This window comes from Anas acuta, chromosome 10 (genome assembly GCF_963932015.1).
Source record: "Anas acuta chromosome 10, bAnaAcu1.1, whole genome shotgun sequence".
Classification (NCBI taxonomy): domain Eukaryota; kingdom Metazoa; phylum Chordata; class Aves; order Anseriformes; family Anatidae; genus Anas; species Anas acuta.
Window position 1 is genome coordinate 18,900,804 of NC_088988.1, and position 12,224 is coordinate 18,913,027.

General features: G+C 40.5%; 1 protein-coding gene across 1 annotated transcript; it reads left to right on the forward strand.

The window, feature by feature from the left end:
- Positions 1-475: 475 nt before the first annotated feature.
- DNAJA2 (DnaJ heat shock protein family (Hsp40) member A2) lies at positions 476-11,488 on the forward strand. The gene is made up of 9 exons (XM_068693457.1): positions 476-674; positions 3,299-3,358; positions 4,289-4,512; positions 5,863-5,943; positions 6,229-6,362; positions 7,963-8,159; positions 9,753-9,897; positions 10,071-10,198; positions 10,717-11,488. The coding sequence occupies exons 1-9, from the start codon at positions 597-599 to the stop codon at positions 10,903-10,905; spliced, it is 1,236 nt and encodes a 411-aa protein (XP_068549558.1). The 5' UTR covers positions 476-596; the 3' UTR covers positions 10,906-11,488.
- The last annotated feature ends 736 nt before the right edge of the window (positions 11,489-12,224 follow it).

Sequence of the window (12,224 nt, forward strand, 5' to 3'; positions counted from 1 at the left end):
ACATTTAGATGTTGAACTCAGTGATACGGTTTAGTGGAGGACTGGTTAGTGTTAGGTCAGAGGTTGGACTCGATGTTCTTGAGGTCTCTTCCAACCCAGACAATTCTGTGATTCTGTGTTCCTCTGAGTCACTCCAGGCCTGGCACCTGGTACTTTTTTGAGATAGGAGCCGAGCAAAACCCTCCAGCACAGCGAGCAGCCGGGCACCCGCGCTATTTATAACCGACGAAGCCCCAGCACCCCGCGCCTGCAGGCGAAGGACGCCCCTCAGGCGCCGCCCCGCGGGGCTCCGTCCCGCGCGGCCCCCTCCCGCCTCCCGCCTCCCGCCCCGCGGCCGCGGGTGCCGGCGGCGCCCCCTGGCGCCAGGCGGCGGCACTGGGTCAGGCGCCCGAAGTGGGCCGAGGGGGCGGGGCCGCAGGGGCGGGGCGGGGCGGGGCTCCCGCGGCCCCTCCCCTCGCGCCCTCCCTCCCGGCGGCGCGGCGCGGTGACGCGGGGCGTGTGCGCGTGACGTCGGCAGCGGCTCTCGTCCTGCTCCCGGGCTCGCCCTCGCCGCCCCTCGGCCCGCTCCGGCCCCGCCGCCGCCGCCCGCTGCCGCCATGGCGAACGTGGCCGACACGAAGCTGTACGACATCCTGGGCGTGCCGCCCGGCGCCTCCGACAACGAGCTCAAGAAGGTGCGGCCGGGCCGGGCCGGGCGGCGCCGCCGGGGCTGAGGGAAGGCCCCGGGCTGGGGGGGGGGCGGCGGGGCCTGCGGGCGGCGGTGTGAGGCCGGGGGGGGGCGGGGAGGGCCCGGGGCCGGGTAGGCCGCGGGGGAGGGCGGCGGGGGGGGGAGGAGGGAGCGGGGCCCGGCGGGGCTCCCCGCGGCCCGGCCCGGCCCCGCCAGGTCCCCGCGGCGCCCGGGGAGCCCCCGCTCGTCTCGCCCCCGCGGCGCCGCCCGCCCGCCTGCCCGCCCGGCTCCGGGGCGGCGCTCGCAGCCGGCGAGAGCTCCTCGGGGAGGAGCGGGCGTGCGGCGGCAGGTGGGGGCCGCTGCCATTGTCTGCCCCACGTGTAGGCCTCGGTGGGGGCCGGCTCTGCTCACGGCTCCGCTCGTTTTCAGGCAAGGTGAGGTGAAGAAAGGAGCTCGGAGGGAGCTCGGGGCCGGTTCGTCGTTTACCGCATCCATTTGGCTCAGTGGTGCAGAAACCTTTTTCTTTTTTTTTTTTTTTTTTCTTCCCCAGAAGAAATTAAGCACGGTTTACACGTGAGGGAGGATAACTAAGGAGGCAGTTTACTAGCAGTGACCTGCTTCGGCTGCTGGGTGGTGCTGGAATTACCGACTCCCCCGTCATGCATGTGCTAGCCCAGTTTGTGCAGGGATAGGCAGATGCAGTGTTGAAATAGTTTTAGAGGTGGAAGGCATGCGGCAAGAAGCTCCTGAACACAATCAAGTAGATCTTCTTTTTTTTTTTTTTTTTCCTTGCTAAGTTCTGCTAAGGGCCTTTGGTCTCCTGTAAGCACAAAGAACTTGTAGCAGTCCTCCACTCACTAATCTCAATGTTCGCTGCTGTATGTTATGCTTGTCTTGGCATGTAAAGTTTTGGGCTGCCCACAGCGGTGAGAAGTTCATCCATCTCTTATTGTCACAAAGAGATTGTGTGGATGCTTTATTCGTCTAATATTTTAACCTAGATATAAAAGTATAGAAAAGGTAAAACTAATAAAATATATAATAGCTTGATCAAAAGGGTTTGACTGAACACTGAGGAGTTAAACTAATTTCCGTTGAAGCTATAGTATGGTGTTCATATAAGCCTTGATTGTGGATCTGTTTCTGATTGATTAAATAGTGGTAGCTTGCTTTTGGGCCATGAGTAGTCTAAAGGATTGCTCTAAACCAGTATGCTGCCAAAAGCCAAGGCATTAGCTCTCTTTATATTTTTCAAGATCACCATGCAAAAATCATTTTTAGCTGAATAGATAACATTATGTAGGTTTTCAGTTTAGATGTATTTTTTTCACAATTATACTTCCTAAAATATGGGGGAAATCCATTTTTATTACAGAATATTCAAGTCTGTGGAAGATTAGGCTTTGTTACTGATGGTTAATTTCTGCTATAAGACCTATGAATTTGTTCTTTACTTTTACTGTGTTTTAGAATGTTTGACTCATAATATTCATTTTCTGTTTTGTTTCATTACTTTCTTATCAAACTTTTTCTTGGTTGCATGCGTAAATACAGAATATTTCAAGGTAATCAGTAAACAGGTAACTGCAGATACAAAAAAAGGATTTTGATTTATCCCAGTACAAAATGATAAGTTGGGATCTCTATAAAGCTTCGTGTGTAAAGCTCTGTTCAAGCTGTAGTTCTATGGAGTTTGTTTATTTAGATGCTCAGTTCTATAGGAATAGAGCTATTAAAAAAAACACCCTTAAGAATTGGTGTGTTTCAATTATTTGCAGTTGCATCACTGTAGCAGATTTTATTAATATGTATAATAATAATAAAAACACTTTTATTAACAATCAAGGGACAGATATTGGGGAATGTTGTGGTGGAGTGGGGCAAGAGTTGCAGTCCTTACTGTCAAAAGCTCAAATTGTAGAAGTCCTGTTATTTGCCTTTACCTCTAAGGTAAAAACAAAACAAAACAGAACTACTGCTGTAGAAAGTCATGGTCCTGAAAATCAAAACACTGGTCAAAAAAAGCATACTGAAAAATCTCCCCTGGAAATCTGGCTGTACTTACTCCTCCAACTATTTTGGAATGATGAAATTAAAGAAAAGCAGTGATCTGTACGTTCTGCACTTGTAACTCATACGTGTATTTCAATGTGAGCTGAAACTTTCCATTATTAGTAGGTAAGGAAGAATAAAAATTGATGTGGGGATTGACTGATAGACTTGGGTGAGAAGCTGAGGCAGCCATTTTGTTGTCTTGCTGTGACTGAGGTGAGAGGTGAATGGGTTGAAACTTAGGTTCTGGATTTTGAGGGGGATCTGTAGAGTACATCATTTTAATGAAGCACATTTTCCAGTGTAGTTCTTAATGCATGTTAATGAAAAGAAGCAGGCAAACTAGTTCTAGCTATCATGTGCTGTAGTTGTGTTTAAATCCGAGACTGAGTAGTTAATTTATGCCTATAGTAAAGTCAGAATTTTTAATGTACAATTTCAATGTATGAGTCACTTCAAAACATTCATTTTTTTTCCACTTTATTAGGGTTTTCTTTCTTACTGAAGACACTACTTGAATTTCTCAGAAAAGAATAGATTATTCAAGACTGAAACTAATTTTGTACCTCTTTCAACTAGGCATACAGAAAGCTGGCTAAGGAATACCATCCTGATAAGAATCCAAATGCAGGTGACAAAGTAAGGCTTCTTTTTAAACTATTGAAGTTTGCTATTACAGTAGCATCTGAGGGACTGAATAGAAGTTTTGGGGGCTGGGTATTGCAGTTGTTCAAAAAATATAAGAAATGTGAAAGGGAAGTATGTCTTGTCTACTTCTTCCCAATCTCCCTGTGTACCTCGTGACAAAATGCACCAGTTAAGTGAGTCAAATTGGTTGAGAAGGTAATGCTGAAGGGAGAACTGCTGCTTTTCATCTGCCAAGATGATGTCAGCTGTCACTAGCATCTATATAGGTATTTCAAAAAGATGGACAGCCCACTTTCCAGTTCTTTCCAAGTATGGTAATATGTGGAAAAATGTACTTGTGGAGAGACTTAAAACTGCAGCATAAAACACATCGTATATGTGGGAAGGTTGTATTAGATATATTGTACTAATTGCAGCTAAAAAATGTTAATTCAATTTACTCAGTTGATTCTAGCAGAACTGAAGTTCTGATGGTTGTTTAGAACTCAGCAGGGATGACTGTAAAAAGATTTGGTTTTGTAGACAAACATATTAATGTGCATTTTATTACGTTGCTCAGGTGTGAGCCTATTCTAAGCACCTAACAAGTTCTGCGGTCTTTGCCAATGGTGTATAACTGCGTTTTTGCCTGGTGGCTATTTCAGTATTGTGTACCTGTTTTTTTTTGCTGTTTGTGCAGTGTCTTATGCTAGGAATAATAAAGCGGCTATTTGCAATAAAACGTCATTTGCTTATGCAAAGCAAGAGGTAATACAACTATGCCCAGATTTGCTTTCCTCTCCCTTAATATAGAGGGGGTAGAAAATTGTTCTGTTGTGTGCCACCTTTATCAGGTGTTTGTGCTGGACAAGAAACAATAGTAAAATGTTCCTTTGAAGTAACAAATTACCGTGCACTGATTTGACTCTGTCCCTCTTCTAGTTCAAAGAAATAAGCTTTGCCTATGAAGTATTGTCAAATCCGGAGAAACGTGAGTTATATGATAGATATGGAGAACAGGGCCTTCGAGAAGGTAGCGGTGGAGGCAGTGGAATGGACGATATTTTCTCCCACATCTTTGGTGGTGGATTGTTCAATTTCATGGGTGGTCAGAGTAGAAGTCGTAATGGTAGAAGAAGAGGAGAAGATATGATGCACCCGCTCAAGTAAGTATCTTGATGCTGCAATTCATACTCACTTTCAAGCTTTCCTGATTGGTACTCTAGTTTGTGTTCTTGGTATGCTCTTCAGGTAAGATTCTGCAGTCTGTACCTACTTTTCAGACCTGGACTACTTTGTCACATGTAGTCCAGAAAGCCAAACTCAAGTTACCTTGAGTTACTTTTAATGTTTGGTTGATCTTGTATCTGATACTTTGATTTGCCTGGTTATTAGCCTGTAGATACTAGACACTTTTGTCATGGTATAGCTCTTCGATTATGTTTGGAAGTTGTAATCCAAAATTGCATTAAACAGACATACACTGCTTAATTGCTGGATTCTTGCAGAGGCACTAAGTCTCTTGAAAGACTTGCATTCATAGCTTACCAGCTGGAAGTGCAAACTACATAACTAATGGAAGAGTATTAAAAAAAAAGCCTGAATAGCATATCTAAATTTTATACATCTTTGCTTGCAGTCATGACTGGCTTTTTACTTGCTGAGCAGCTCCTTTCAAACTTCTATAAGTAAAGCTGCATCTTTTCTGTGTTTGGCAAGCCGTGCTTAAAGTCTGTTTACTTTTATATGTTGCTTAGGTTAGTAGCTAATACTGTGCACTATATTACTAATGAGCTTTGGTTTTGTTATTTGTAAACACTGATGCCAGGCAACCTTCTATAGCTCAAAATACATAGGAATTTCTGTCCACAAACTTGAATCCTTTTAGGAGAAGCACTGTTCATAAACGTCTATCGATATATGAAGGTTATTGGAGTTCACTAGTGTATTTAAGAGCTGGGGGGGAAAAAGTGTGAACAAATGTAAAGAATTAAATAGCCTTTGGGGACATGTCCGTGTCCCCCCCAGCCCCTCAAGTATGTTATGCCTTCCAAGTGAAAAGCTCAATACAGTAGTAAATATTCTGTGTATATTCTTATGTATGTGTGCTATACGTACCATCAGGACAGTCTAAGAGAGGTTCTTTTTTCACTTGCTTGGTAGAACTTGGAAAAAAAAATCAGATGTGACTAATCAAACAAAATACTATGTCTGCTTGTTTCCTGTTGAGAAAACAAACTAACCTGGTTTTGATTCTGCTGATTATATTGCAGCTTTTCTCTAAATTATATTTGGGATTATGTCTCTGTTTTCATGTGTGCTGAACAGTTTTTAAGGATTCCTTGTGAAAGCTAAAGTGATGCTTTCAAGGGTCTTATTTTAATAGTGTATGTAGTCTTTTTTTTTTTTTTTATGAAGAACTGGTTTTCTATAACTTGTCCCAGGCAAGTATTTTAATTTTGTGGGGAAAGTAAGTTGTTAAATGATAACCCAGGAGAAAATGTTTTATTTTACAGAGTTTCTTTAGAAGATCTCTATAATGGAAAGACCACTAAACTACAACTTAGCAAGAATGTCCTTTGTAGTGCATGTAATGGGTAAGTTTGGTTATGCTTCTGGGTCCTCTGGTTGCTTTGTTGACATACAATATAATGAAGCATATTTTATGTCAGATTTCTATCAGTATTTAACTTACTGGAGTCTGCTCTCACATTAGAAAACTGTTAAACTTGAATTTTACTGTTGATGGAACTGGAATTATTCAAGGGATTTGGGGGGGGTGACTAATTGTCAGTATAATTAGGCATATTAGCCGACTGCTGTAGATGTTGTCATGTTTCCAAAAAGATTGCTTTTCATGCAACTGGTGCTTTCTATTCTAGTCAGGGAGGGAAGGCTGGAGCTGTTCAAAAATGTAATGCTTGCCGGGGTAGAGGTGTACGTATCATGATCAGACAGCTGGCTCCTGGAATGGTTCAGCAGATGCAGTCTGTATGCTCTGACTGCAACGGAGAAGGTAAGCCAGCTATTTTGTATTCCTAAATGTGCTTGCTTGAATGTAGGTATTTATTTTGACTGTTAGGAAGAACTGCTTCATAATTTCTATCATATAACAAATTTTGTCTCATCCAGGAGAATTTTGCCCCCATCTAGTCAATTGTGTCTCAGTCTGGTCCCAATATAGAGAAGTCATCCTACTTGGGACACGAGTGTTACTTGTTACTACTGTTCTTCCATTAAAGACCAAGATTTTGTTTTTTAGAAGTATTTTTGATGGAAGGATTTTTTGATTTCTCCTATTATCCAAGGACAAATATAGGTTAGAAAACAGAAACCTATATTTTTAGAAGTTAAATTCAAGGTTATAAGATAGGATTTTGTTGAATCTGTTGTGTTTGGGAGAACAAGTTCAGCGTGTGCTCTGTACTTCATGTGATTTCTATTTGGATCATCTGCAATTTTCACAGTAGTAATGCTACCTTGTAGATTTTATTCTGGACAATACCTGCAAATTACAAAGCTGTATTTTGTAGCAAGTAAAAATTTCGCAAATGATGTTTTTGAACATGGTTTTCACAATTCAAATACATAGTTTCAGCTGCATCATAATGTTGTGCTTTGTTTCACAGAAAGGTGTGGTTTAAGCTGGAAAACTTTGTCTTAAGCCAAGTGCATCCACTTGTAGCTCTTAATGTAGTACTGTAAATAAGCACTGAAAATTGTAGAGTGTGTGACCAATTAGTCTTTCTTTCTGTACAAAGATGTTAGCTTACTTGGAAAAATAAAGACCAAGTAGAAGAGAAGTTCAGGCATGTTGGATAATTATCATTAAGCTTGCTGGAAAAAGTGTTAAAAGCTGTTCACTTTTGGAGTAGTATAAAAGTGAAATCCCGTTTATACCAGAAGACCCTAGATCCATTCTGGAGGAGAATCTATGTATTTCCCTTATGCAGTTGATTTGACCAGCTGTCTTAGCCCCCTTTTTGTGTGTAAGTCTTCAGTTTTACTAGCTGCATTTATGTAATACTTCAGTGTTGTGGTAATATTCTGCAATACGTGGCTCTCCCAGTAATCCCTTTTTTTCCACTGTTGTTAATAGAAATGGAACTAAGCTTCCTAAATTCAGTAGTCTGAAATTTGTGCCCCAGCTTTTAAGGGAGGGGAGGCACTTCTGTTCAGTTTCAGCTTCATCCTTTCTTTTATAGTGGGCATCCTCCAGTATAACAAAGAATGGAATGCAGGCTTTTTTATTTTAAAGAGAAGTTGAGTGGTAAGACTACTGGAATTGAACTTGGACCTCAAGAAAGGTAGAAATCATAGACAAAAGTCTTGTTTTGCCTTTCTTCTCAAGAGCACATCCGCTTTTCAAAATCCTTGATAAGACAGCTTGGAAGCTTATGTGTATCTCTGTATTCCCTTTTTTGTTTTTCCTTCCCCTTCTCCCAGCCAGGTTAAGTTGAGCCTTCCTTTCTTCATGTGATGGATTCTTAAAGCAACGTTGAAATAACCAGTTCTCTTGCATGCATTCTTCAGCTTACTTTAAAATTAGTGTGTTTTTTCTTCAGAGTTGTATGCAACTATGTGGAAATCTCTGAACTCCAAATTTGTATCTTTAGGTGAAGTAATTAATGAAAAAGACCGCTGTAAAAAATGTGAAGGGAAGAAGGTGATCAAAGAGGTAAAAATACTTGAAGTTCATGTAGACAAAGGCATGAAACATGGGCAACGAATTACATTCAGTGGAGAAGCAGATCAGGCTCCAGGTGTGGAACCAGGTGATATTGTCCTCTTACTCCAAGAAAAGGAGAATGAGGTAATACTTTACAGTTTATATACTAAATGCCTTTTGTTCTAGTCTTTTAATATTGAAATGATATGGATGGCCGTTCATTTTAAAGTAAATCACGTTGTTGTACCTCTGGGAGAGATGGGAAATAGCTTTTAATAGATCTATAGCAAGTAATGTGGCTTTATTTGTGAGCCAGAAAAAAACTTCTGCAAGATGTGCAGATTCTGGTGCTTCCTCATGCTAATAAATTGTAGCTTTCTCAGAATGACTTTGCTAGACATAGGCACAGTGAAGAGCCGTTCGGGATTTCAAACTGAATCTTCTTTGCTTGTGACATTAACAATGTTAAGTGTTGCTTTTATTAATCTTTTGAGACATGGCAGGGAACTCCTATTAGACAGCACAGATGGTGCTTTCTGTCTTCTACTGGATCTGGAAATACAGTGCAGATATTCACAGATCATTTAACAAAATACTAAGAAATGAGAGTAGTTTATGCTAGGTGGTTAAAGCTTTATGTTATTCTGGAGTATATATGTTGTGCTTTTGAATTAAATATTGCATATGAATCTTTTTCTATGTTAAACCTTCTCTTAGGGCAAATTTGGGGTGACTTTTGAATGCTTTTGTTTCAAAAGCAAGCTATTACTATGAAGGAATAAGGGTGCATTTTACTCTGGGGGAAGAAACTGTTGAATGGAATGGTGGTATAAAAATCAAAACATTCTGTCTCAAAGAATAGTGTTGGGTACAAATTTAAGTTCTTGTCACCTATACGGATATCTTGGTTATTTGAAGATTAGGTACTATGTAAACTTTCCGCTGTGGATTGCTGCTTTGGCAAAATCAGTTTTGTAAAGCTGCTTACACTTCTCCTGTGATACTGGATGAAACATGAAATCTTGTTTCTTTTTCTTTTTTTGGCCAAAAAGGGAGAAACGATCTGTAAGCATACAAAACAAATGTGCATGACAGCATCAAATTCCAGATGGCAGATGACACTTCTGTCTTAGTCTTCTAATGAACTACATCTGGCTTTACAGCATTAACCATTCTGAAAAATACCGTACCTTGTGTCCTACTGCGTAAAACTAGACTGATTCTCAGTCAAGCTTTTAATGTTCTTAAAATCTTTCTTGAAGTGGGAAGGTGATGAAAGCAATGTTTTTGGAGGTCTGCCAGTAGAGAAGGCTTAATATATTCTGATTAAGAATCCAAAGTGCAATGGTTTAAAGATCTCTTAAAGACAGCAACCTGCCCTATAGGCAGTTAGGAGAAGCAGGTATGTGCAACTATTGCTTAAATGCTGAGAAACAAAAATGTGTTGTTGTGTAGGGGGAGTAGTGACAAACAGCCATAAGCTTTGTTTGTAGGTTGGTTGTGTGGAAGACCTTGGTATAAGGAAGCACTACTGCTATACAAGCTGCCTTGTCTAATTTGCACCTTCCATCATACTATGTACTGTAGCTGGCATTATCTTAGATGACATTTTCATAAGGTAAAAACTTTCCAAGTGTGTTAAATTAGCTGATGTTAATAATAATGCATTCTAAATAACAAGTCTTGTGAAGGTACAATTTTAGTACTAGAAAAAATCCTCATAATTCTGTTTTTCAGGTGTTCCAGCGGGATGGAAATGACTTGCATATGACGCACAAGATAGGACTTGTTGAAGCACTGTGTGGATTTCAGTTCACATTTAAGCACCTTGATGGGCGCCAAATTGTGGTTAAATATCCTCCTGGAAAAGTAATTGAACCAGGTAAGCCTGACCAGATAAGAACTCCTTTTACCATGCTTTTGTGGTTCTTAAACACTTTAATTCTGTTCTTGTTCTCTTGTTACCTGAACACAGGCTAAGAGAAATGAAGAGAATTTGATAGGGTGAGACTTATTCTGAAGTAGCACTCTACAGATTACTTCTTTGAATTACAGGTTGTGTTCGTGTAGTCAGAGGTGAAGGAATGCCACAGTATCGCAATCCGTTTGAGAAGGGGGATCTTTACATTAAATTTGACGTTCAGTTTCCTGAAAATAACTGGATTAGCCCAGAAAAGCTTTCAGTAAGTAGTCTTTCAAGCATAAAACTAGTGGTCTTATTGGACAGCTTATGCAAAGTGCTTGTGTTGTAGCCCCTGTATTTGTTTTCCAGTGCTTAAATTTGGATAAAGTACAATTAATTCCTTCTGTTAATATTGTTTGTAGGCAACATGTAACTTGAAAATACCCATTCAAGTGTAAGTTTCTGGAACACATTTTTAAAAGCTAAGTGGGTATTGGGCAGATGAGAGTAGGAGGAATTATCTTTCTGCTACTGTGTGATAAGTTTTCAGAGTGCAACTGCATTTACTGATTGCACGCTGGTTGACAACATGTGGAGCTGTTGTGCGTTTTTTTTTTAAGAGATGTCTTCCAGTTGATAAAAATACTCTTAAATGACTATGCACTTGGAAGGCTGACACCAGCTTAGTCTTAGAAACCACACCTGCTCTGAGAAGGAGTTTTGAAGTTGTGGGGGAACTATTTGTTTTATTTGGAAGCTGCAGATGCAGTACTGAATGCACTTCTTTTTTTGGGGCAGGAACTTGAAGATCTTCTGCCAGCTAGACCAGAATTTCCCAATGTAATTGGTGATGCAGAAGAGGTAGATCTTCAGGAATTTGATACCACTCGTGGTTCAGGTGGTGGCCAGAGACGTGAAGCTTATAATGATAGTTCTGATGAAGAAAGCAGCCATCATGGACCTGGGGTACAGTGTGCCCATCAGTAAACATTTGTCTAAAAAGTTGCACAAGGATTTTCTTTCAAATTTTGCCTGACTTGTTTTCAACAATCCAACTGGATTGTATAAGTAATCCAGATGAACCAATGGACATCTATTGCTGTATGTGTAACTTTTAAATTGGTCTATAGTATCTACAGAGTGTAATTTAAACTAACCACAAAGCTTACATCTTCATTTTGACTGTGTAGCAGAATAAAGCACTTGAAAGGAAGACGAGACTCCTTTTCACATGGGTTTTAAGTTTGTCCTCGTATCTGTGCTTGATTTTTACCAGTTTTGTGTAGATCTTAGGTTTCATATTTTAAATTCGAATTCTACATTGTAAAGTTTGTGTACAATTTGTCCTGAGGCTTGGTATTTGGCTGCACCTGCATAAGCTGCTACAAGTAGAATAAAGAATTTCATAGCCTGTATCTATCATCTAGATGCATGGTAAATGGGCTTTGCACATAATGGGTTTAGAGCTGACTGGGAACAATGGAAGACTAAATTAGAAGTGGTTGTAAGTTTTTTCTACCATCTTGTGAACGGTTTCTGAAATAAATAAAAGCAGTTGGTGTATAATATATTCCTTTTGCCTTGTAACTTTTACTTTTCTAGTGGTTTTAATTGTTCTATGTACCAACTGACTCTGAGGTGGACATTTTACAAACAGGGAGGCTGAAGCTGCTTTAAGACGTGGTTTTAGATAAGTAACAATTGTGTGCTGAGTAGAAGTCTTCTCTTGAAATGAGGTTATGAGTAAACGAGCATGGGGGAGGCCACAGCCATGACCCCACTGTATGAAGAAAATAAAGAGGGTTTCTGAGTGCAATCAAAAAATGTCAAAACCTCTTAAATTAAGATGATTAAATCCCCCAAAAACAGTATCTTATAAAAATGATCATGATGCCTGGCAACTTATAGTTGCATTAATATAGTTTGTAAAGAGATTGAGATTAGCATTGTACTTGACAAAGTGTTTTGACCTCAAAGCATACTAAATGTAGCTGGGTTTGTTGCTTGTTCAGCAGCTTCATTTTTTGTCATTGTTGCTTTAACTGTTAAGGTCTTGAGTTTCCCAGATGCAGTCCTGTTCCATTTTGTATACTTTTAATTTTAAAAGTCAAAAAAAATCTTAAGTAATTATCAGGTACAGCTATGTTATTTCCTTACAGTATTAAGGAACAGCGTGTCAGTTGCTGTTAGCCACTTTTATGGTGTAGTTCCTTTCCCTCTTGAGTAGAGGAAGCTGAAAGATACCCCTAATTTTCTTTACAAAGCTGAAGGGTAGCTTAAATGTCAACAGTTATCCAAGCAACTAT